The 27399-nt window shown below is 42.0% G+C and overlaps 1 protein-coding gene across 1 annotated transcript in view; it reads right to left on the bottom strand.

Moving 5' to 3' along the window:
- The window catches only part of LOC137537853 (mucin-2-like), a 508651-nt gene that overhangs the window by 36122 nt on the left and 445130 nt on the right, over positions 1-27399 (bottom strand). Inside the window, exons 47-51 of the mRNA XM_068259804.1 lie at positions 20672-20797; positions 18161-18259; positions 16538-16666; positions 6701-6799; positions 1705-1833 (exon numbers count right to left, since the gene is read on the bottom strand). Coding sequence (XP_068115905.1) covers positions 1705-1833; positions 6701-6799; positions 16538-16666; positions 18161-18259; positions 20672-20797 — 582 coding nt within the window. The remainder of the gene's footprint in view (positions 1-1704; positions 1834-6700; positions 6800-16537; positions 16667-18160; positions 18260-20671; positions 20798-27399) is intronic.

The raw sequence follows: 27399 nt of genomic DNA, 5'->3' as shown, positions 1-27399 counted from the left end.
GAGGGGTTTTACCCCTTGAACACCAGAGCAATTTTCACCTTTCAGCGCTCCTTCCATTCATTCGTCTATAACTTTATTATTACTAATTACAATGAAATGAACTATATCTTGTTTTTTTCGCCACCAATTAGGCTTTCTTTAGGCGGGACATTATGCCAATAATTATTTTATTCTAAATGTGTTTTAATGGGAAAATAGGACAAAATGTGGGAAAAAATTATTATTTTTCAGTTTTCGGCCATTATAGTTTTTAAATAATGCATGCTACTGTAATTAAAACTCATGAAATGTATTTGCCCATTTGTCCCGGTTATAAAACCGTTTAAATTATGTCCCTATCACAATGTTTGGCGCCAATATTTTATTTGGAAATAAAGGTGCACTTTTTTCAGTTTTGCATCCATCCCTAATTACAAGCCCGTAGTTTATAAAGTAACAGTGTTATACCCTCTTGACATAAATATTTTAAAAGTTCAGTCCCGAAGGTAACTATTTATGTTTTTTTTTTTTTTTATTGTATTTTTTTTTTAATTACAAAATAAAAAAAATTGGGGAGTGTGGGAGGTAATGAGTTAATTTATTGTATAAAACTAATTTATTTGTATATGTAAAATGTTTTAGGGTGTAGTTTTACTATTTGGCCACAAGATGGCCACAGTGAGTTTGTTTACATGCGACCTGTAAGCGTCCTTCTGGAAGCACTACGAGGCTGGCCAAATCACAATGATCGCGCTGTTTTTTAAAGAAGCAGCAGATCATTGCAGGGGCTTAGATCAACGAACAGGAATGGATTTTCCCGTTCATTGATCTCCAGGCGAGCGGGCGGTGGCGTGCACGAGCGGCAGGAGCGCGCGCACGAGCGGCGGAAGCGGCGCGCACGAACGGCGGGAGCGCGGACAGCGGCGGTAGCGCAGAAGGTACGGATTTCTCCGTCTCTTGGTTTTTTAGGGGGGGAAAAGGGACGGAGAAATCCGTACCGCGGGGGGGTAAAGTGGTTAAAAAGTTTAGACCCTTAGGTAAATATTTACATTTTTTTATTTGACTGTAATGGGTTTTTTGTGTGTTTTTTTTATTGAACATTTTATTTTGGTATTTTTGGGAGGGTGGGATGTACATTTTGTAGGGACGTAGGGGGGCGTAAGAGGCAGAAAAAGCGAGGCTGCTGAGAGAAGCTGTCGCTTTTTCTGCCGGGGAAAGGGATCAATGATCGGGCACCATAGCCCGATTCATTGATCCCTCGGCTAACTAAGCACGTGGGAGCGCACATGTCCTTCTGGATGTAGCCTCTACGTCCAGAAGGCTTAAATGGTTAAAGGAGTTATCAGGGCTAATATAAAGAAAATAATAGCTACTTACCCGGGGCTTCCTCCAGCCCCAATCTCCCAGCATGCCCCTCGCCGCAGCTCTGCCGTCAGCCGTTCGCCGCCGCTGCCTCCCTGCTTTTTTTTAGGATTTCAATAAACTGTAATGCAGAAATGTTTTTGTCCAAAGGTTATCATGCCGTAGGGAATGTTTTAGAGCAGGGAGAAAGTTTTGAGTTTAGTTCCACTTCAAATATTGTTTTCCCTCCTCCCATTTACTTCAATGCATTTCACCTTGCACAATGTGAATCAGAATTAGTGTCAATCTCTACAAATAAATACAACAGTACAGCATAACTCACTGTAAGATGAAATTAATGATTATGTTTTTTTTTTTACTTACAGTTTCACAGTCTTTGGGATTTATGATTTCACAGGTCTTATTGAAAAGCATGGTATAGATCTGTCCACTTGAATTCATGCAGCCATAGGATACACATTTATCGACGGGTGAAGGAAAAGTGTCACCAACCTTTAAGTGAATGAATGTAAGTTTAAGTAATAAAACCCTAGAACTATGAAATTAATTGTAAACAAAATTATAAACAAAAAAGTAACTTAAAGCTTAATGATGCAAAATGTGTCATTAGGAGAAACATAACTTACAGCTCACTTACACGGGAAGTTTAGTCTGTGTCTCATTTACTTGCAGTCTGACCACCAATATAGAAGACAATGCTTAGTAAAGAAGCAGCATCCCCACCCACAGAGTCTGCTGTTAACTTAATCAAAATAAAAAACTGAATAACATTGCATGCAAGCAATGCGATGAAGGCCTTTATCACATGTGTTGCTTGCAAGTATATTCAGTTTATTTCGAATTCAGGTGTATGTAAGTTAACTTAATCAACTCAGCTGCTTGTGATTTTTAGGTTAAGGATCCCTGGGGTAAGTTCACTAAGGGCCCTTTTCCACTACGGCATTTGCGATGGCTGAATCGCAAAACCGCAAACCGCTAGTGATTTTTCAAATCGCTACAGTTTGCTTTTAACATAGGAATCGCGGTAGGTCATTTCCACTACTGCGATTCGTTTTTGACCTGATCGCGATCGCGCGGCAGAGCGATTATTGCCGCGATTTTGCTATGCAGTGCATAGCATAGCAAAATCGCGATCGCAAACGTCAGGAAATCGCCGGTAATTTTTTACCTTTTGCTATTCAGCAATCGCTAGCGTTCAGCGTGAACGCTAGCGATTGCTAGTGGAAAAGGGCCCTAACAGTGATTTTAACATTTGTAAATAGTGCATGTTTAGATTACCAGGATTTGTGCAAATTATGTAGCGAGTGACATAAACTGTGTAATTTGCTACAAAGTATATACATGCATCACTGCATTGACAGTTACTCCAGTTATGTAAGTGTTGACTGCATAAAACGAGCTGCACAATTTTCATGAGTTGCTAAGTAAGGCCCAGTGCACACCAAAACCGCTAGCAGATCCACAAAACGCTAGCGATTTTGGGTGCAGAGTGCAGATATTTGGGGCAGTGCACACCGAGCGGATTTGGATGCGATCCGCCGGCCGCATCCGCCTGTTAATCCGCTTGGCTAATGTATATGAATGGGCTGGTGCACACCGGCGGTTTGAGTTTTTTTGCAAACCGCAAATGTGCAGCAGGAGGCACCTTTGCGGCTTGCAAAAAAACTCAAACCGCCCGTGTGCACCAGCCCATTCATATACATTTGCCACGTGGATTAACAGGCGGATTAACAGGCGGATGTGATCCGCTCAGTGTGCACTGGGCCGAAGTTGAATAAAAGTGAACATAAGATTGGCCTTTCCATCACAATAGGTTCTAGAGATCAGGAGACCTCAGGGAAGAAATAGAGGGACTACAAGGACTTTACAAACACACAGATCTATTGGAATCCAAAACTTATCAGAAAACAAGAAACTACTTAAAGGTTTCAAGCAGCTTTTTTTTCTGCAGTCTGTCCTGGTTTCTAATAGCTGTAGGAGCTTCTGTTTAAAATAACTTTTCAGCACTCTGCAATTGAAAAAGTAGCTAAAAAAGTATCGTCATAATTATTCTGAATATTTTCTTGCTTGCTGGTGGCTTAAAAGGCATTTTATTCATAAGGTGGTCACCTAGGAGAAAACCTAGAGAAAACGTGAATTGGACCCATTGTGTTTTGCATAGGGCAGCCTTTCTCAACCTTTTTACCCTGGAGGAACTACTTTTTGGATCTCAAGGAACCCCTACAAGTAATTTTTGGATCTTGAGGAACCCTTGAATGTATTTTGCAGGTAGCATGGTCTTTAAAAGCTGGTGTGGCTGTCTGTCACTACCCCCCATTACATTGACCTTCATTATAATGTCTTCTTATTCTAGTGCTTTTTATTAATATGCTCCTTATTATTCTGAATTGAATGCTTTTCTTTACAGTACCCACTAATATAGTGTGCTATCTATCATACTTCCCCCACAACACCCACGAGGGGGAGAAATGCCAAGGAACCCCTGCAGAGCACTCGTGGAACCCTGGTTGAGAAAGCCTGGCATAGAGCAAAGGGTTAAGAGAAGGTTGTTTCTTTCAATAATTGTTCCCTTTCAAGTCGTGTCCCTGTTTAAGACATGTGGTGGCAAGTGATTTGATTGTGTGTATGCAGAACCCCCTGGCTCCTTGTTAACCCACTCTCAGCTATATACCTCTGTAAGGGCACATTCCTGGAAAGTCTTCTCCCTACTCTAACTAGAGGCGATGTGCCTGGATATATGTATGTTTATTCTTATCATTGACCCCTGTGGCTAGGGTCCAATTCGGTGCACTCCCCCCTTCCCCTGTATGTTTGTCAGCATGCAGACAGCTTATGCTGGTGTATGCGCATGGTGCACATGGACACATAACATTAGCTCCCTTGTGCGATTGGTAAGATGCACTGTCTTTCCCAGGAGAGGAAGTTAGGATGTGTGCTCCTAATCCATTGATAGGTTTGATGCAATGAATGTGTTTGCATGTCTGCACTATGCATGTTACAGGGCCAGAGTTAGGACACCTATGTTTACCTGGGTACTTCTACGCAGTATAGGTGACTAAGCATAAGAATGCATTCTTCTGTGAACTAAAACCCTGGCTTTTAATTTAGCTGTAGGGATAACAGTTGTGCCTGGATGAGTAAATCAGTGAATGCATTTGTTTGAACATTAGCATGTGAGTGTGTGAAGGTTTAATTGATTTTTGCTGTTTCTAGCCACACCCCCTTCAGCACCTCCCTTTCCTTAATAATTTATTTGGTGTCCTAACTAGAGGCGATGTGCCTGGATATATGTATGTCTACTCTGGAAGAGACGTAGTCACTTCTGCCTATTTCCTGCCCACCAGCTATGTCCAGACAGGTCAGGAAGCTTATTGTACTGTGGTGGTAAGCACATTTTCCCATCAAATTGTTGTTCTGTCCATCACTTTGTTTCTATACCCTTTTTAAAGGGAACCTTAACTGAGAGAGATATGGATATTTCATTTTAAACAATACCAGTTGCCTGGCATCCTGCAAATCTCTTTGGATGCAGGAGTTGCTGGATTACACACTTGAAACAAGCATGCAGCTAATCCAGTCTGACTTCAGTCAGAGCACCTGATCTGCATACTTGTTGAGGGGCTGTCGCTAATAGTATTAGAGACACAAGATCAGCAGGAGAGTCAGGCAACTGGTATTATTTTAAAATGAAAAATCCAGATCCTTCTCAGTTTAGGTTCCCTTTAAAGGGAATGTCCAAGCAAAATAAAAAAATGAGTTTCACTTACCTGGGGCTTCTACCAGCCCCATGCAGCCATCCTGTGCCCTCGTAGTCGCTCACTCTTGCTCCAGTCCCCCGCTGGCAGCTTGCCGACCTCGCAGGTCAGCGGCCGCATTGCGTACATTTTTACGCATTCCCACTAGTGCAGGAACATTAACACATACATTTTTACGCATTACTGGTTCAATGCGTAAAAATTTACGCATTGAACCAGTAACGCGTAAAATGTATGTGTTAATGTTCCTGCACTAGCGGGAATGCGTAAAAATGTGCGCAATGCGTCCCGCCGACCTCCGAGGTCGGCAAGCTGCCAGCGGGGGACTGGAGCAGCAGTGAGTGACTACGAGGGCACAGGATGGCTGCATGGGGCTGGTAGAAGCCCCAGGTAAGTGAAACTCATTTTTTTATTTTGCTTGAACCTTCCCTTTAAGGTTTTTCATTCTTAATGCGTTTCAAGTCCTACCCCATAGAGCAGATTAATCCATGCTATGCACTTATGAGGATCAACCAATTCGAAACAGCCTGTATGCATGTTGGATTATTGTGGCTCTGTACAATTAAAGAGTAACTGTTAGGCATTAAATACAAAATTAATTTTCTAGTGCAGGCTGTTACAATAGTCAAGAGGATGCTAACTAGGCAAATTCAAACTTTAAAATCAATCTTACTGTGCTTCTTCCCTCCCCATGCCCCCAGGCTCTAAGATGGTACGCAGACTAACAAAAGAGAAGTGACATGCTATGCTGTATCAGCCTGATTGGCTGAAGCCTCTGTCACTCCCCTCTCTGCGCTGTAATTGGCCACCTGCTATCCCCTTCACTCTCTATGTTTCAGCCGTGTTAGTGCGCAGGGAGGGGGGCCAGGCCGCCAGAGGCTGTCTCCTGTCACTGTTCTCGGCCCCCCTCCTCCAGAGGCATGTGGGATCCCTCTCTGCTGCATCTGCCACCCACCACCCGCTGAATTTTCCCTCTTCCCCGTGCTGAATATTGGGGAAGGATAAAGGAGCTGCACACAGACTCCCTGAATAATTGTTCCAGGCGCTGCAGTTCCCTTCTATACTCTCTGCACTTCCTCCGGTGGTGGTGCAGAGAACAGATGGGAACGTCAGCACTTGGATACATTATTAGGCGAGTCTGTGCCTGCTGCCTTTATCCTCCCCGCTGTGCTCTGAATCAGTGCGGGGAGGAGGGGGATGCAGAGGGGGGGATTCTTTAACCTGGAGGGCACAAGATGGCCCCTGCCATCAAAATAATATAAATTGAAAATTAAAAGAAACCAAAACGTGGACAGTGCATTACATCTGATATGTAAGTAAAGCAAGCATTTATCTACCTACATATGTACTTTTTGTGGGGGGTATATGATGACTAACAGTTGTTCTTTAACAAGCTGACACATCATTGCATTCCAGCAGTTCTGGGGGTGTGATTAGCTTACAGTGACAACAAAGGATGATTTGCATATTCAGCACTTATTCACATCATATCTATGCTCACTCCAATATGAATATTTGCAAATACCCTCTGTTTTAATAAGGCAAAATCAAAATTTTGTTTTGCATAACATTGTTGATTACTAAAATATAAATTATCAGCTTACGTCCAAAGTTTTTTTCTGTCCTCTGTCATCTTTAATCAAGCATGAAGAGTGGGAACAGTACCCACAGCATTGATCTGGGGTCTTCACATACGTTTCATCCTGAAAGGAAGATCATTTACATGTAAAAGCATCATGGTTATGGTGAATATACTGAAGTGCTGATAACAACTGCCTCAACCAATAGTCAATCATGTGTACAGAAGCCTCCGACCAGTGACCGCCACTCGGCAAGCGTTACGCCTGACGAATAAACTTGGCCGAGCAGGGACCAACTTCTTTGAAGACTCCGCCCACCACGTGACATCACACACCACTCATTCCTCCACCCCCAGAATGTGTTGTCAGCTACACAGATGACACGCATCTGTACAGTCTGGCCAAGCGATGTCGCCTGAGGGGATCAGGTCCTGATCCCCAAGGAGGGACATCAGTTGTTAGATTTCTGTATGTGCAAATAGACTCTTTTTTGACACAAACTATAGATAATGAAAAATAAGCAGGACACTTAGTAAATTACATAAATTAATGTAATAATTTCTTCCTTTTGATAATCGTGAAACTCCAACTCGAGCCATGGGTAATAAGATAATATTTTGTTCTTCTAGTAAATTAACCACTTCAGCCCTCAGTCATGTTTCACTTTATGCATCCAAGCAATTTTCAACTCACATTCATTCACCTATGACTTTATCACTACTTATCACAATGCACTGATCTATATCTTGTTTTTTCCGCCATCAATTAGGCTTTCTTTGGGTGGTACATTTTGCCAAGAACTACTTTACTGTAAATGCATTTTAATGGGAAGAATAGGAAAAAAAAACCTGAAAAAAAATCATTATTTCTCAGTTTTCGGCCATTATAGTTTTAAAATAATACATGCCTCCATAATTAAAACCCACATATTGTATTTGCCTAATAGTCCCGGGTATTAAACCATTTAAATTATGTCCCTATCACAATGTATGTTGACAATATTTTATTTGGAAATAAAAGTGCATTTTTTTCCATTTTGCATCCATCACTATTTGAAGGCTTATAATAAAAAAAAAATAGAAATGTTTCATCTTTACATGGATATTTAAAAAGTTTAGACCCTTAGGTAAATATTTCCTTTTTTTATTGTAATTTTTTTTTTGTATTAAACATTTTATTTGAATATTTTTGGGAGGGTGGGATGTAAATAGTAATTTTTTTATGCAAATATGTGGTGTTTTTTTTTTTTTTTTTTAATGTAGATGTAGTTTTACTATTTGGCCACAAGATGAGTTTGTTTCCATTATGTCACTGTAAGCGTAACTTGTACGCTTAGAGGGAAGTAGGGGGGGACTTCCGATATAAGCCGTCGCTTTTTCTGCCGGGGAAAGGGATCAATGATCAGGCACCATATCCCGGTTCATTGATTCCCTGGCTAAAGAACCACGGCCCGGAAGCACGCGTGCGATCGGCTGCGGGAGCGCACATGCGGCCTTTTGGACGTATATTATACGTCCAAAAGGCCAATGTAGTTAAATAAACTATAATGTTTTTCATTTGTCCAATATGAACTTCTGCTCTACTAACCCCTTAAAAGCTCAACTTCAATGTCTTCAATTTCTCTAGGCAGTTGATCGTGTTCATCTTTGTCGTCATCATTGAACAATGTACCAGATGTGAACTACTGTTGACTGATTTACCCTCTATTTTAGATTCTATAGGCCTGATTCACAAAGCGGTGCTAACAGTTAGCACGCTGGTGAAAAGCTCTTTATCATGCCTAAACTCAGTTTAGGTGTGATAAGTTTAGTTGTGATAAGTTTAGGCATGTTAAGTTTAGGTGTGATAAGTTTAGGCATGATAAGTTTAAGCACCAACTGGGTTAGCACCGCAGTGCACAGCTGATCAAAAGTTTTGCGCTAGCAAAGTCTGGTGCACTTCGCATAGAGTTTAATGGCGCTGCCTTGCGTGCGGGACTTTGCGTGCGGTCTAAACTTATCTAAACTTAGCATGCCTAAACTTATCATGCCTAAACTTATCACACCTAAACTTATCACGCCTAAACTGGCTTTTCACCAGCATGGTGCAATGGTTATCACGCCTAAAGTCTTTTAGGCGTGCTAACTGGGTTAGCACCGCTTTGTGAATGAGGCCCTATATCTTAAATCTAAAAAATAATATTTACTTTTGTGTAAATTATGTGAAAACTAACTATCTCTGAACAAAAACTAAAATCCTTCAGCAGGAGTAAGCTGTCCTGTATATAAAGTACAGCATGCATATACTGTATTAGAGTGTGTACTCCAGTAGCAAAACACCACACATAGGGGTGTATGTAATAAACTGTGTTACGCTCAATTACGTGCGTATAGCTTTGTGCATGATGAGTAAAGTCTAATGCATTGCAAATATTGTATTATGCTCTACTCATTAAGTAGTTTATTGCATACACCCCATAGTGTGTACGAGTTCTAAGGCCCGCCTTTAGTCTCAAATCGCCGCTCGGGAGACTGTTAGACAGTGTAATCGCTGTCTATTTACATGTACCGCAATGCGATCAGCAGCATCGCTATACTGGGGACAGCCGTTTGACACGGCTGTCCCCCTGGGGATCAAGAGAGCGATCGGCTCTCATAGGCTGAAGCCAATGACAGCCAATCACCATGATTGGCCAGCTGGGGGGAGGGAGGGTTTAATTAAAAAATAAAGAAAGAAAGAATTTGTTAAAAAATAATAACATAAATTTTGAAAAAAAAACGGTCTGGGAGGGGATCACTAGTGTGCGGTGTTGTGCGGCCCTGAAGCTTGGCCTTAAAGCTGCAGTGGCCAATTATTAAAAAATAGCCTGGTCTTTAGGGGGATTTACCACTGTGGACTTGCACTTGCACTTAAATTGTTATTTACTGATATTGCTAGTAATATCGTTATTTAACATCACGCCTAAATTAGTTGGCATCTTTTTCAAATGTATGCCTCATGCAGCCCCGATCCAGCAAGGGCTGCAGGAGAGGATGGGGAAGCCTCATTAGGATCCAGAGGCTTCCCTCTCCTGAGATAAGTACCCCCCAGGTGCTTTTTTTACATTACAGGTGTTCTTTAAATAAAGTGCACGTCTGGTCACTATGAAAAACTACTCAAACCTCTGAGGATGCGTTATAACGGCTGGCAAATTGAAGCCCAACCCAGTTGAAGAAAATGTCCCCCACCTCTTCCTGTATCTCAGGCCCTTTTCCAATAGGGGGTGGGGTTACACGCTGGGCTCTGGTGGCACTTCCATGAAAAACAATTTACTGACTGTACAGTAGAATCCCTTTATAACTTCAAGGGACCTGGCAAAGTAGTTTACTAGATCAGAATGGGTCAAACATGGTATATTCATACAGGTGCATGGCCGGGACCCAGGGACTGCATTTACATTAGCCAGAGGTTTGCTATATCAAAGATTACTATAGCAAGATTCTACTGTACAACTCATCCTCATGAAAGGATCAAGTAGTTTTTCATGGTAAAATTATTTCATTTTTAATTGATTGGTTGACTAATAAGCAGGCAAAACCATACATATGAAAAAGTACCGTACAGAACATTTTACTGTAGGGCAAGTGTACATCTTATATATATATATATATATATATATGTGTACATTTAACAGTTTTTCACCAGCTTCAAGTACACCAGTTAAGTATGGCATTTTTTCTTACCAGCTTTAAAGGGAACCTTAACTGACACTAAAAAAAAAAGTAAGTTTAACTTACCTGGGGTCTCTACTGGCCCCTTGTAGACGTCCTGTGCCCCCCCCCCCCCAGGACAAACCGACCCTCTGGTCCCCTGCAGCTGCTAAGTTTCATTTTCGCTGCATGCACTGCGCGGCCTTGGCCACGTGCATCCTCTATCACGTTGCTGTCACTGTCCTGCGCATGTGTGCGTGAGCGAGGACGCATGCCCAGGGGCGCACAGGTGCAGTGGTCTGCCGACTGATTAATCAGTAAAAATGCTGGCAGAAGCCCCAGGTAAGTTAACCACTTGCCAACCGACCACAGCCGATGGGCGGCGGCAAGGGCTGGGCCCAAATGACTGCAATACACCCATCGGCGGCGGCGGGCGTGGTGATGCGGCGATCGCGTAATTCGTGATGCGATCGCGTAATTCGTGACGCATAATTCGTGACGCGGGTTACTCCGCCCCCCTTGCGCAGTAACCCGCCGGCCGTTCGGAAGTGCCGGCGGGTTACTAGCTACCGGATCGCCGCATACAAAGTGTATAATACGCTTTGTAATGTATACAAAGCGTATTATACAGGCTGCCTCCTGCCCTGGTGGTCCCAGTGATCGAGGGACCACCAGGGCAGGCTGCAGCCATGCAGGTAAGCACCCAAGCACACTGACCTGCCCCCCTTCCCTCTGATCGCCCACAGCACCCCTCAGACCCCCCCTGCCCACCCCTCAGACCCCTGTTTACACCCAATCACCCCCCTAATCACCCATGAATCACTCCCTGTCACTATCTGTCAGCACTATTTTTTTTTAAACTGCCCCTTGGGGGCTCCTGATCACCCCCCTCCACACTCTTAGATCCTCCCCAGACCCCCTCCCCTGTACTGTATACATCTATCCTCCCCTGTAATCACCTGTCAATCACCTGTCAATCACCACCTGTCACTGCCACCTTTCAGATCAGACCCTAACCTGCCTCTTACGGGCATCTGATCATCCACCCACACCATCGGATCGCCCGCAGACCCACGCTCAGATCACCTCCAAAGTGCATTGTTTACATCTGTTCTGCCATCCAATCACCCATCAATCACCCCCTGTCACCACCTGTCACTGCTACCCATCAGATCAGACCCCTATCTGCCCCTAGGGCACCCAATCACCCGCCCACACCCTCAGAGCGACTTTAGATCCCCCCAGACCTCCCCCCCTCGTGTACCGTAAACATCTATTCTCCCCTGTAATCACTTGTCAATCACCCGTCAATCACCCCGTCACCACCTGTCACTGCCACCCATCAGATCAGACCCTAATCTGCCTCTTACAGGCATCTAATCACCCACCCACACCATCAGATCTCCCGCAGACCCACCCTCAGATCACATTGTTTACATCTGTTCTGCCACCTAATCACCCACTGATCACCCATCAATCACACCCTGTCACCACCTGTCACTGCTACCCATCAGATCACACCCTAATCTGCCCCTAGGGCACCCAATCACCCGCCCACACCCTCAGAACGCCCTCAGACCCAAGCCCTGATCACCTCGCCAGTGCATTGCTTGCATCTATTCCCCCCTCTAATCACACCTTGAGACACCCATCAATCACCTCCTGTCACCACCTGTCACGCCCTAGCACACCTACCCATCAGATCGGGCCCTAATTTGCCCTGTGTGGGCTCCTGATCACTCAGCCAAACCCTCAGATCCCCCTTCCGATCACCTCCCCAGTGCATTGATTGCATCTATATTCCCCTCTAATCACCCCCTGAGACACCCATCAATCACATGCCCATGTTCTCTGCTGCCATGTCCAGATCACGATTTGAGAACATCCTGCACTTCAGTGCCAATACAACCTGTCATCTAAGAGGCCACCCTGCTTATGACCGATTCCTCAAAATTCGCCCTCTCATAGACCACCTGTCATCAAAATTTGCAGATGCTTATACCCCTGAACAGTCATTTTGAGGCATTTGGTTTCCAGACTACTCACGGTTTTGGGCCCCTAAAATGCCAGGGTAGTATAGAAACCCCACAAGTGACCCCATTTTAGAAAAGACACCCCAAGGTATTCCGTTAGGTGTATGACGAGTTCATAGAAGATTTTATTTTTTGTCAAAAGTAAGCGGAAAATGATTTTTATTGTTTTTTTCACAAAGTGTCCACTAACATGTGACAAAAAATAAAATCTTCTATGAACTCACCATACACCTAACGAAATACCTTGGGGTGTCTTCTTTCTAAAATGGGGTCACTTGTGGGGTTCCTACACTGCCCTGGCATGTAAGGGGCCCTAAACCGTGAGGAGTAGTCGGGAAACCAAATGCCTCAAAATTATTATTATTATTTATTGTATTTATAAAGCGCCAACATATTACGCAGCGCTGGACAATAAATATATACAATGATACAAGGATGACATACATAGGGTTATACACATAGAACAAAGTTATACATGCAAATTGTACAAAATACATGATCATGCAATATGGGCTGGTTAGATAGGCCCAGTAATACAAGTACAGGCTGTCATAGGACAGGAGCACATGATCCTGTAGATTACACTAGGGAGTGGAGGACCCTGCCAGAGGCTTACAATCTAAAGGGAGGGGTGGAAACACAAGGGGGGGGGGCTGTTAAATATTCCTTAGAGAGTTACTGTGTGGTAGGAGGTGGGTAGGCCATCATAAAGAAGTGGGTTTTGAGGGCTTTCTTGAATGTGTTGAAAGAGGGAGCAAGTCTGATGGGTGGTGGAAGGGCATTCCAGAGGGTGGGGGCAGCTCTTGAGAAATCCTGCAGGCGGGCATGGGAGTGTGAAATGCGTGGGGTGGTGAGGCGAAGGTCGTTGGAGGAACGGAGGGGGCGACCTGGTGTATACTTGTGAACAAGCTCCGAGATGTAGGTAGGGCAGATTTTGTGCACAGATTTATACGCCAGGCATAGAATCTTGAAACTTATCCTGAAACGGATAGGGAGCCAGTGCAGGGATTCACAAAGGGGAGATGTGGATGCAGAGCGGTGCGAAGAATGGATGAGTCTTGCAGCCGCGTTCATCACTGATTGAAGGGGGGCAGTGCGTTTCAGGGGGAGGCCAGAAAGGAGGGAATTACAGTAATCAAGGCGGGAGATGATGAGGGCATGGATGAGCAGTTTGGTCGTGTCCGGGGTTAAGAAGGGGCGGATCTTGGAGATATTACGGAGGTGGAAATTGCAGGCTCTGGTGATGTTTTGGATGTGTGGGATGAAGGAGAGGTCAGAGTCCAAGGTGACACCCAGACAGCGGGCCTGGGAGGTAGGGACAATGGTTGTGTTGTCGATTGTGAGGTGGAAATCTGGGATGGGTGCAGCAGCATGGGGTGGAAAGATCAGGAGCTCAGTTTCGTCTAGGTTAAACTTTAGGAACCTAGCTGACATCCAGGCGGAAATTGCTGAGACACGAGGAGACCTTGTTTATGGTGGTGGATGAGAGATCGGGGGTATGGAGGTAAATCTGAGTGTCATCTGCATAAAGGTGGTAATTGAAGCCCAGGGAGGAGATAAGCTTGCCAATTGAGGAAGTGTATATGGAGAAAAGAAGGGGGCCTAGAACAGAGCCCTGGGGGACCCCAACTGAGAGGGGGGCAGGGGTTGAGGAGGAGCCATTGAAGGAAGTGATAAAGGAGCGATTGGATAGGTAGGAGGAGATCCAGGCCAAGGCAAGACCATGGATGCCCATGGACTGTAGTGATTGGAGGAGGAGGGAGTGGTCAACAGTGTCAAATGCTGCAGAGAGGTCAAGGAGGAGCAGGATGGAATAACTGCCTTTGGCCCTGGCAAGGGTAAGGTCGTTGACCACCTTGGCGAGGGCTGTTTCAGTTGAGTGTGCAGGTCGGAATCCAGACTGTAGGGGGTCAAGTAGGGTATTGGTGTTCATGTATTGGGTAATGCGCTGGTGGACTAGGCGTTCGAGGAGTTTAGAAGCATAGGGAAGGAGGGAGATTGGGCGGTAGTTTGAGGGTAGGGATGGGTCGAGTGAGGGTTTTTTCAGCAGGGGAAGTACAGTGGCCTGTTTGAATGCTTTGGGGAAGATGACCTGTGAATAGGACGTTGGTCCCCTTAGCGCACCTAGGCTGCAAAAAAGTGTCACACATGTGGTATCGCCGTACTCAGGAGAAGTAGTATAATGTGTTTTGGAGTGTATTTTTACATATACCCATGCTGGGTGGGAGAAATCTCTCTGTAAATGAACAATTGTGTGTAAAAAAATCAAACATTTGTCATTTACAGAGATATTTCTCCCACCCAGCATGGATATATGTAAAAATACACCACAAAACACATTATACTACTTCTTCCGAGTACAGCGGTACCACATGTGTGGCACTTTTTTGCAGCCTAACTGCGCTAAGGGGCCCAAAGTCCAATGAGTACCTTTAGGATTTCACAGGCCATTTTGAGACATTTGGCTTCAAGACTACTCCTCATGGTTTAGGGCCCCTAAAATGCCAGGGCAGTATAGGAACCCCACAAGTGACCCCATTTTACAAAGAAGATACCCCAAGGCATTCTGTTAGGTGTATGACGAGTTCATAGAAGATTTTATTTTTTTGTCACAAGTTAGCAGAAATAGATTGTTATTGTTTTTTTTCACAAAGTGTCATTTTCCACTAACTTGTGACAAATAATAAAATCTTCTATGAACTCACCATACTCCTAACGGATTACCTTGTGGTGTCTTCTTTCTAAAATTGGGTCATGTGTGGGGTTCCTATACTGTCCTGGAATTTTAGGGGCCTAAACCGTGAGGAGTAGTCTTGAAACCAAATGTCTCAAAATGACCTGTGAAATCCTAAAGGTACTCATTGGACTTTGGGCCCCTTAGCGCAGTTAGGGTGCAAAAAAGTGCCACACATGTGGTATCGCTGTACTCAGGAGAAGTAGTATATTGTGTTTTGGGGTGTATTTTTACACATACCCATGCTGGGTGGGAGAAATATCTCTGTAAATGGACAATTGTATGTAAATGACAATGTTTTGATTTTTTTTACAGAGATATTTCTCCCACCCAGCATGGGTATGTGTAAAACTACACCCCAAAACACATTATACTACTTCTCCAGAGTACGGCAATACCACATGTGTGGCACTGTTTTGCAGCCTAACTGCCCAAAGTCCAATGAGCACCTTTAGGCTTTACAGGGGTGCTTACAATTCAGCACCCCCCAAAATGCCAGGACAGTAAACACAACCCACAAATGACCCCATTTTGGAAAGACACTTCAAGGTATTCAGAGAGGGGCATGGTGAGTCCGTGGCAGATTTCATTTTTTTTTTTTTTTGTCACAAGTTAGCAGAAATGGAAACTTTTTTTTTTTTTTGTCTCAAAGTGTCATTTTCCGCTAATTAGTGACAAAAAATAAAATCTTCTATGAACTCACCATGCCTCTCAGTGAATACTTTGGGATGTCTTCTTTCCAAAATGGGGTCATTTGGGGGGTATTAATACTATCCTGGAATTTTAGCACCTCATGAAACATGACAGGTGCTCAGAAAAGTCAGAGATGCTTCAAGATGGGAAAATTCACTTTTGGCACCATAGTTTGTAAACGCTATAACTTTTACCCAAACCAATAAATATACACTGAATGGTATTTTTTTTTATCAAAGACATGTAGCACAATAAATTTGGACAAAAATGTATACAGAAATTTTACTTTATTTGACAAATTTTATCACAGAAAGTTTAAAAAAATCATTTTTTTTGACAAAATTCATGTCTTTTTTGATGAATATAATAAAAACTAAAACTTGCAGCAGCAATCAAATAGCACCAAAAGAAAGCTATATTAGTGACAAGAAAAGGAGGTAAAATTCATTTAGATAGTAGGTTGTATGACCGAGCAATAAACCGTGAAAGCTGCAGTGGTCTGAAAAAAAGGCTCTATTCCTTAGGGGTGAAAAGACTGTGGTCCTTAAGTGGTTAAACTCATTTTTTTTTTTTGTGTCTGTTAAGGTTACCTTTAAGTATGTAATTTACAATGCTTGCATACATGTTTACATATGGCATCTTTAGGAGTCAGGGAAAATAAAAACAACATTACATGAACAGGGAGAAAATCCAATATGATAGATTTAGGGTCATTTATTTAGCGGTAACTTACGTCTTGGCAGTCTCTTGAACTCTTGTGTTTGCATTTTTCCTTTTGTCTTATGGTTGAGAATACTCCCTGATCCTTCGCACATATGTAGGTTGTACAGGAGTCATCGGCGTCAGGTTTACTGTCTCCAGTCTTTCAAATCACAATCAGCAAAAAAAAGACCATAATTAGAGCAGAAAATATAACTCACATTGCAATCATTTATAGATGTAAATGAATAATATTAGATGAAAATGTTCACAGTTATAGCTCTATTTAAATTTTTTTAAAAATAGCTCAAACTATAAATGTACAGTACCTCCCACCTGCCAAAATTCCCTCCATACTTTCCTTTATAGGTTTAAAAGTTCATGATTCGTGTGGTCCTATCCTCTGAGTAGACCGATTTGATTCTGCTGGACACAACGCTGGGCTTGCAGTGTCCTGACTCCACTCTTTCTCAGTACCCCATACAATGCATTCCAGAAATCCACACTAGATCTCTCAATTCCACCACGTCATGCTGCCAGCCTGGACCAGATTTACCATAAGGCACTGTAGGCACGTGCATACAGGCGCATGATGATAAAAAGGCGGCTCACTCTGCTCCTCTAGTGCCTCCCTCCCTCCTTCCCTATGCAGAGTCCTGAGCGGAGTTTAAATGAGAAGTTACTCACCCTGCTCTCAGCATTCCACTCAGCATTCCACTTCAGATGGGGCAACTTAATACTGAGGGTACCCCTGGCTACCTAATACTAAGGGAGGGCCACATGCAGCTATCTATGACAGGCAAAGCAAGTAAGGGAGAAGTGACAGCTAGGTCAGCCAGCACACTTGTCGTGCACTTTGGCAGGGGTTCGTAGGTTCATAGAGGGCGAAGTCTAGGGTGCCGAGACACCTGTGCTTTAGGCTTCTGTGATGTAAATCCAGGTCTTAGGGTTAGGCATCGGTAGATGGAGGGTTCTGTGTGATAGTAGAGTTAGGTTTAGCCATAGTAAAATATCAGTAAATATTACCAATATTTTACTATTGGAATTAAGTAGTAGAATGTCGCTAATTTTATTCTGCTAGCGGCAAACCCCTGCGCCCTTTTTTCCATGTGCCTTTTTTCATGTATGAGTCCTAGTAGATACGTTTATGAGATTGTCTCTGCCTATACAGCGATCATTAGTGATCAATTGGGAATTATGCCATGTGCAGCCTGCCAATTATTACAGCAGCATATGTGTAGTTTTTAGGTGCAATTCAACCAGATCTATATATTTATGATCATATTGGTCAGTCTAATTATCCTCTGTGAGGATCCTTACCGATGCCTATTTGGCTATGCAAGTTCCTATTGGATTAGCTCACGGTGTCTGATTTTACAATAAAACAATATTGGAATATTTGATGGCTTACGTAACTCTCTTGCCTAATCGATAACTGTATATATGCCTTCGTGAATCTAAATATTGGGTGATTGTATTCCCTACCAGTGGTTGAACCTATTGTAGGTATTACCGATATTGTGGCCCTCCTAATTGTAAAACCCCATGTTTAATGTATCCCATGGATCTATAGCATTGCCATTAAAAAATTGCCATTTTACTCATACTGGTTTTATGCTTTTTTTTTCTTTTTTTGTATAGAACTCTTAAATTATACCTTCATTCTTTGAACTTCTCCCCTGGATGTCACATAAACACAAGAGTCCTGAACGCACTGACCACAACACTGATCGCGATCTTTTTCAAAAGTGAAGCCCTGAACAAAGCAAATAATACCATTAAAAATGATTGCCTGTTAATCTTTATAACTCTCTACGTCAATGTACATCAATTTCTATCCAATGGAAATTTTTTACTTCAACTGGTGAAAAAAAAACATTTTTTTTCCCATTAATCAATTTTAAGAATGGCAAAGGTTGTATACATAGACAGCAATATCATGGACATGGAGCATACTTCAGAGTACAAGAAGCATAAGATAGCCATAATACCTCAGATAGTCAAGTGGCATATACAGTAAGTGCCAAGCAAGAACATCAGTGACAATGGCTCTAACACCCACCACTTTCTTGCAATTACAGACTAACCTGTGTGTAACTCTGATTCAATGGGTGTTAAGGCCAACAGAACGTTTTCTGAAAAAACGGCTTAGGGCCGGTTCACAGGGGCGCTAAATGAGGAATTTTCAGCAGGTGACAATAGCAACGCTAAAAGAGATAATTTGATTCAACACTTTTTATTACTTACCTACAGTACCCACTAGGTTAACTACAGCAGTGCTATCCTACTTGATAGACATGGAGGGACTATTTTTTTTGAAACTACTTAATGGATGCTGGCTAGAATACATTGAGTTCTTGCAGAGCCAATAGTGGGATAAGAAATACAGATCAAAAGGACTGACATGGCCAGTGGATTTGCTCACAACAAAAAACACATGGAGGAAAAGCAAATCCTGCTGGTCGTTCAGAGGATCTGACTCTGAGGAACCTTTTCATATGATTACAAGACACCAATGATTGCAGTTGGGCGATAGAGAGGGTCTCTTTTGAGTTCCATGTTGAAAGAATCATGGAACGAGCTGATTCAACAATGTGGCAGGTGGTGATATTTTGTTACAGATATTATTGTCATTGTTTGTCTGTCTTACTTTTCATAATGCTATTTTCTATTGCATTACAGCGCTTGCTGTATTAACAAAAACTTGAAGGGAAAAGATTTTGGTTAAAAACAACAAAAACATGTAAATTTGGGCAGCGCTTCCCCTTAAACACACATAAAATTTGGGAGCCCTTCCCCAGCAAAAACACATATAAATTGGACAGTATTTTACCCACCACCCTCAAAAATCATAATTGCACAGTGCCTCAATACCCTAATTTATTTCCCCCAGAACCAAGAAGCACCTCCCCCCCCCACACACACACACACCCACCCCAAAAAAAAAAAAAAAAAAAAGAAGAACCAAACCAATAACAAGTTGGCAGTGTGCCCCTCCAAACAATGCTACAAAAATTAGTCTGCACACTCCTATAATTTACACATCAAAGCTTATTGTAGAGTCCATACAAGAGGACTTTTGTAATGACAGATGATCCTTTGGGTGTAAAGGTATACCCTTTCTTGAGTAATGGTTAAATTACTGGAGTGTTCCAAGGAAAATCAAATTCCCCCCTTTGCTGGAGAACAAGCAGAGAGGTTAGCTCCTTATACCACATTCTCTGGAGTTGCCCCACAGCTAAGCTCTTTTTGGAAATGTATCCAGTCTCAACTCTTAGCTCTTATCCGAAGGCCCATTGTTTCATCATCTTCCTCAGCTCTTCTAAATATGGGTCTGGAAGGAATAATGCTGTCCCATAGTAGCTTTCAGTTCATTAGCAGCTGCTAGACAGCTTATTCTGTGTAATTGGAATTGTTGTAAAAAAACTAATAAAACTTTATAAATGAAAAAAAAAATGATGGAGTGTGCAGACTACTCTTCATTGTAATGCAAATTATACATTCTAAGTAGGTGGACATTAGATATTAGAATATGATTGCACTGCAAGGGAGGGCGACAGAACACCCTAAAAAAGAAGACAGAGACAACGGGAGCCCAAATGGTGCAGTATGTCACAAAACGAAGAAATGAATATCAAGGAGGAAAATTTTGGTACTCGCAAAGGAAGGCTGCATGAGTGGCAACAAAACCACTGGAAGCAGGTGGAGATGCATAAACCTGACTCCACTCAGGGTGCCCAGAAGAAACTGGTTATGGTCGCACTCTTGGAAAACAACAACAAAGGTCCTAACAGTGGCAAAGCCACTAGTACCGAAGTGCACCCCTCCATAGGAGGATGAGAAGCACAAAGTGGGTAAGAGGCACCCAGGAGTGGATAAAATGGAGTTAAAAAAAACAACAACTACAAATAGAAATAGTAAGGTGGTTTACCTCAATAATGATTAATTCATGTGTGAAGGAATTTTAATATGCACTAGCCATATTAAAATTAATTCACATATGAATTTGTCATTACTATGGTAAGCCACCTCGTTATTTCTATTTTTAGTTTTTTTTTTACTCAGTTTTATCCACTCCTGGGTGCCTCTTACCCCATTTGGGTTTTATTAGAATATGATGTTCCATAACTAGAATGGTATGTTTGATTAACGTGTCTTTGGAACTTACAATTTGGCAATCCGTTGAATTAGCAACTTCACATGTTTCCGTTGTTGAAGATGAGGTAACTTTTCCATTTATAGTAGTACAAGAGTAGGTTGTACAATGATCATTAGATTTCCTGGTATCATTTATCTACAAATAAAAAAAAAGGGGATTATAATGTGTATAATGATGATAACAATTTGACTTTAGCTATTGCTGTAGCATAAAGTCAGTCACATCTCTCTCTTTCTACAGAGAAAGCATCTATTTTTGTGAAATAAATGTATTTCAAGAGGTCACTGACAATTTGCTAAGCAAAATGTGAAAAAATAATTATGGTAGTACTGCTAAGGTATCACATGACCCCCTGCACACTGAAATCCGATTTGCATTTCCAATTCTGATTTTTCCTGGATGCTATCAAAATAAGAAGAAAAATGCAAAACAAAAGGCAGCATGCAGTACCGATCTCAAAATCTCAAATTGGAATTGCATGTAAAATCGCAATGTAGTGTGCAAGAGGCCTTAGTGACGGTAACATAGCCACGCTCTCCCTGCACATGGCAAGTTTACGAAAGTTTACTAAATTATGGCCCTTGGATTCATAATCCTTACAGTAAGGGATAAAAAAACCTGTACATACACACGTTTATCTCATCAAGATGGTAAATTAGGCCATCTCTATCCACACTGCAAGGCTGTTCATTTAAAGGACCACTTTCACAAAAAAGTAGACAGTTAAAATCTGACAGAATGGACAGGTTTTGGGCCAGTCCATCTCCTCATGGGGGATTCTCAGAATTTTCTTTGTTTTCAACAGCATTTCCTAAACAGCAGTTTAACATCCAAAATAGTAAGATACCAGTCAGCCTCCCTACTCACTTGCACACTATTTTGTCAGTTAGGCTTTGCAACTGCTGTTCAGGAAATGCTGTTGAAAACAAAGAAAACCCCGAGAATCCCCCATGAGGAGATGGACTGGCCCAAAACCTGTCGGTTCTGTCAGATTTTAACTGCCTAATTTTTTACGATAGTGGCCCTTTAATGGTTTTCTTGGGGTCTGTTTTGGCAGGTGGAAAATACAAACTGTTTACTCTCTTTAACAGCAAGGCAAATGATACAGCATGTGTTTGTTCCATTGCCAAAGCAGTTGGACACTCCTTCAATTCTGTTTGGTCGATGACTTTAGAACAGGTAGCTTCAAAAGTGGTCCTTGTCTCCATCGTCTCAGACTGAACTTTGGTCACATCAGCTGGTTGTTAGTTCTTTCTCTTTTAATTTTTAGTTAATCAATATAACCTCCAGCTAAACCTAACTCTGCCATGCAGAGCCAGATCATCCACAAGACAAACCTAGGCAGTTGCCTAAGGCCTAGAAAGAGTCTAGGGGCCTGGTGAATGCTAGTCCCCGCCAAATTACTAAAAAAGCCAGAAGTATTGAATCAGGACACCATTATTGTCTAACTTAACCACTTAAGCCCTCGGTCATGTTTTACTTTATGCATCCGAGCAATGTTCACCTCCCATTCATTAGCCTATAACTTTATCACTACTTATCACAATGAACTGATCTATATCTTGTTTTTTCTGTCACCAATTAGGCTTTCTTTGGGTGGTACATTTTGCTAAGAGCTACCTTACTGTAAATGCATTTTAACAGTAAGAATAAGAAAAAAACTGAAAAAATTCATTCTTTCTCAGTTTTCAGCCATTATAGTTTTAAAATAATACATGCCTCCATAATTAAAACCCACGTATTGTATTTGCCCATTTGTCCCGGTTAATACACCGTTTAAATTATGTCCCTATCACAATGTATGGCGACAATATTTTATTTGGAAATAAAAGAGCATTTTTTCTGTTTTGCATCCACAACTATTTACAAGCTTATATATATAAAAAAAAGAAATATTTCATCTTTACATTGATATTTAAAAAGTTTAGACCCTTAGGTAAATATTTATGTGTTGTTTTTTATTGTAATGTTTTTGTTTTTTTATTAGTAAACATTTTATGTTGGTATTTTTGGGAGGGTGGGATGTAAATAGTATTTGTTTTGGGTAAATATATGTGTATTTTTTTTTTTTTTTACATTTAGATGTAGTTTTACTTTTTGGCCACAACCTTGAGTTTGTTTACATGACGTCACTCTATGCGTTACATGTACGCTTAGGCCGGTTACACATTACAACGCGTGCAGGAGAGCGGCTCCTGCGCCCGTTGTGGCGTGTTGTCGGGAATCTGCGGTGTGATGCTGAGTAGTGGCGGTAGTATCAATTAACCTGACGGGGAAACGCCGATTCCCGACAATAAAATGCGTCGGGATGCGTCGTACCGCAACGCATCGAAACGCAGCGTCGGGTGTGAAAGGTAAAATGAAAGTCAATGGACTTTCCTTTTACCTTGGTTAACGCAAAGTATAGACGCTGAAAAAGGGCCCTGGTGTGAAAGAGTCCTTAGAGGGACATAGGAGGCAGAAAAAGCGAAGCTTCCACGAGAAGCTGTCGCTTTTTCTGCGGGGGAGAGTAATCAGTGATCGGGCAAAATGGCCCGATTCATTGATTCCTGGGCTAACGATCCCAGGAAGCGGGAGCGCACATGGCCTCCTTGACGTAGCTCTACGTTCTACGTCAAGGAGGGCAAAGTGGTTAAAGGAATAAGAGCAAGCTTTCGGCTTTGCAGCCTTCAACCCTGTTTGCTTACAAGATGTTGGAACAGACAGCTATATACATGCACCAAAGCGATATATATAGATACATGTCACTAAGATGCCTTAAATGAAACAGAACATCTATGTATCCCTTTTGATGTTGCATGTATATAGCTGTCTGCTCTAAAATCATGTCAGCATACAGAATTTGAGTCTGAAGAAGGCTAAGTAACCGAAAGCTTACTCTTATTCTTTTAACCACTTTGCATCCAGACCTTGTTTCCCCCTTATAGACCAGAGCAGTTTTTACATTTTATCTATGTCCCTATTTAATCAACAATAATTTAATCCCTACTTATGGCACCTAAATGAAATATATATATATATATATTTTCAAGACAAACTAGGCTTTCATTGTATAGCATTTTTTTTCCTTGAACAATTTTGTTTTCTATGCATTTTAATGGTAAAAAGAGAAAAAAAAATAGAAAAATCACATTATTTCTCAATTTTACCAATACCAGTTTAAAAATAAAAAGCGCAACTGTAGATAAAAACCACACATTTTGTTTGGCTATTTCTACTGTTTATCACAAAACTTAGATTATGTTCCTTTCACAATTTATGTTGAAGATATTTAATTCTGAAATAATGTTACAGTGTGTATTTTTCACTATGAACTGAGAAAATAAAAGTATTTTTAATGATAAAAATTACTCTTATTGGCTCAGGAAACCTATATTTCCTTTCCCCAATTAGTGCTGCAGCAGATAGTACCAGAGGTTTTGCACAGCAGCAAGCCCAACCGTGCACAGCTTCTGCTACAAGACGTATATCTACATCCTCGTGGCTTAGATGAAGTCACAGAGGACATAGATATACTGAAGTGGTAGATAAAGTGGTTTAACAATAAATGTTACCATCCTGATTCAAAACTGTGAGAAAACGCGGAAAAGCCGCCGCGTGTACTAGCAGCAAGGCGGCTGATTCCGCGTCCAACGCGGCGGTCTGCACTTTAAAGCGTGCATCTAGTGACATGGCAGAACGCGGAAAAGCCGTGCAGCTGAACCTGTTAGTTCACATAGGTTTAGGAATACATGCGCGCGCGCTGAAAGGCAGAACTTTTATGATGGCCAAGGGGGGGGATCAGCTGACCAGGCCGGTCAGCTGACCTCAGAGCTGGTAACCATTGGTTGATCACTTTAGGGCGGCGCCAGAGAGCACTGCTCTATATATGGTTACTGCTGGCCATTCTCAAATTGTCTGCCGTTGCGATCACTAGGTGGAAGCACTCAGACCTTAGTCAGATCCAACAGTGTGTTTGAACCAGGAGGACCGGGGAATTCACACTGAGCCAGATTACTTGTGTTATTATTCTGTTATACTTCAGACTAGTTCCAGGGTGTAGAGACTACGGACCTCACACCCAAGACTAGGGAACTTGTGTTATCATTCTATTATACATCAGACTAGTTCCAGGGTGTAAAGACCACGGACCTCACACCCAAGACTAGGGAACTTGTGTTATCATTCTATTATACTTCAGACTAGTTCCAGGGTGTAGAGACCACGGACCTCACACCCAAGACAAGGATTTTTTTTTATATTTGTTATGACCTGTTGCTTTCCTGACTTTCCCTCTGCTTTCTGATTCGGTACCATGCATATCTGATTTCCGTTGCCAAACCCTGCCTGCCCTGGATACCGAATCAGCCTTCTGTCTTTGTACTTTGTCTGTCCGTGTGTTGCCGACCTGGCTTGCCTGACCTCGAGAGCTATCTCTCTCCACTAAAGACATAGTCTCCAGATCCGTCAGTGACATCCACCTCCAGGTGTCACTCACTCTCTGGTTCTTCCTACCTTCAGCCTGACTCCACCCCTTGGAGAGTCTCAGGCTGCTGGAAGGTTTCTGTACTCTCTATAGCAGTACTTCCTGTACTGCCTAGGGCCACCTGCTCTTCAGGTGGGTTACTCAAAGTCATACTGTTACACCAAACACTCACTATATATATTTAGAGGTGTCCAGAGGTTAGCACTATATCTGTATTATTGGTGATTCTGCAGATCATCCATAATCAGGTATAGATCTGTATTCTTGGTGATACTGCAGATCACCAATGATCAGATTCTCTCTGCGAGCTGACACCGATCGTTACAAAAACTTCTTGCTTTTATTGATGACTAACACGGTACAATACTCTACTGCTACTAAAAAAGCCAGGTGATCATCATCAGTGGACAAAAACTGCTATCTTGTCTAGGTCCTCATTTCATCTTAATCCATTTCTGCTGCCATGGACACAATGAGATAAGAGCCCCTGTCTGCTTTTACATATAATCTCCATGGAGTCCATGTGAATTTTAGTTTTTCCTGTAATTTCTTTCAGTAAAGAACTGAAATTAATACCAGAATTAGGGATAGAATTCCCCCGGATTCCGACACGTTCATTAAAATCAGTTCTGCCTATTTCCACTTTCCATTAATTACAAAGCCCCCATAAATGTAATCTTCGCCAAATTTGCCAGGTATCTGCGGGAGGTCTTTTTAAAAAAACAAACTTTTCGTTTTTGAGAAAATTGACTTTGAATATTTTAAAGAATTTTTTTTTAAGTCGGTAAAATGACATTCTGCAGTGGAATTCCACTATTATATTTGAGTAAATTCCTGCCAACTTCCATGGTTAATTACAAAGCCCCAGGTACTGTCCTCCTGGGCATTGGAGGTGGGGATGACCCGCTTGTTTATGGATTGATCAAGGTCTCTGCTGCAGAATGTCTTTTTTTACCAACTTTAAAAACATTTTTTTCTTTGAAGTATTCAAAATTTATTTTCTCTATAACTACATGGTCTTTTTGATTTTTCCCCCCACTTGTTCACAGTATTCTTTTGTAGATGTATTTGGCAAAGACTACATTCATGGGGGCTTTGCAATTAACCACAGACGTTGTAGGTATTGATGCTAAAATAAATGGAATTGGAATTGTGTGGAATCTTGCTGAATACGGTTCAGAAATCAGAATTAGTGATGATTATAATCAGCTAATGACGATTACCCTGAATTTTGCATACATTTTCGCAATTACGCCTATACGAAATGACTAATTGTTAATTCAATTGATTTTGTAAAAGCATTTATAATCATGCATGAATTTACAAGTAATTTACACGTAATTCTGTGTTGGAGAATAGCAAAGCCCCCATACATGCTATTGCTACCAAAATTGTTACTTATGTTAACTAGAATAGTTGGTACAGGTCAAATAATTTTTCAAAAAGACCTTGTAGTGTTTGAGAAAATAGTTTTTAAAAATGCAAAGAAAAATGGTTTTTAAATCATTTTTCTTTGTATATTTAAAATCAATTTTCTCAAAAACTATAAGGTCTTTTTTAAAGATTCTTTTTTTGACTTTACTATTCTCCTTAAAGGAGTCATCAGGCAGTATTAAAGAAAATAAGTGCTACTTACCGGGGGCTTCTTCCAGCCCCAAGCTCCCAGCACGTCCCTCGCCGCAGCTCTCCCCGCAGCCGTTTGCCACAGCTCCATCCCGCTCCCCAGCGATGACGTCAGGGCGACCTCCAGGTTGGCCTGTACTGCGCCTGCGTGAGCAACGCTGTCAATCACCGCCATGTGGGCCAGAGCGGACTGCGCAGGAGCAGAATTACTGCCGGGTATTTCCTTTAATACTGCCTGATGACTCCTTTAAAGTGGATCCAAGATAAACTTTTACTCATTGCATAATTGTGTTCCTTTCATATAGTTTATAGGGCTTTCCTCAAGCCAAATAAAAGACTAATTCCCTATAAACTAAACAAGCCTCGCCCACAGCTCCTTTTGTACCTTGGTACTGTAGCAAGGGCTTATGGGAGGTCAGTCTGGGCAGGAGGAGGAGGAGGTTGCTAGCCATTGATTTCAAGGGCAGAGGGGAGGAGGAGAGGGGACTGAATTTACACACAGGCAAGCTGATAGCATCTCCAGCCCTCAGCTTGTGACAATGTGACAAACAGAACATGGCTGCCCTCATTGTATCACAGGAATAAATAATCATAAACTTTTGAAGCTGTTTGCACTTAGATATGCTGTGTAAACTATCTAAACTTTAGA

The sequence above is a fragment of the Hyperolius riggenbachi genome, chromosome 11 (genome assembly GCF_040937935.1).
Source record: "Hyperolius riggenbachi isolate aHypRig1 chromosome 11, aHypRig1.pri, whole genome shotgun sequence".
Taxonomy (NCBI): Eukaryota; Metazoa; Chordata; class Amphibia; order Anura; family Hyperoliidae; genus Hyperolius; species Hyperolius riggenbachi.
This window is presented reverse-complemented; position numbering and strand designations above follow the sequence as displayed.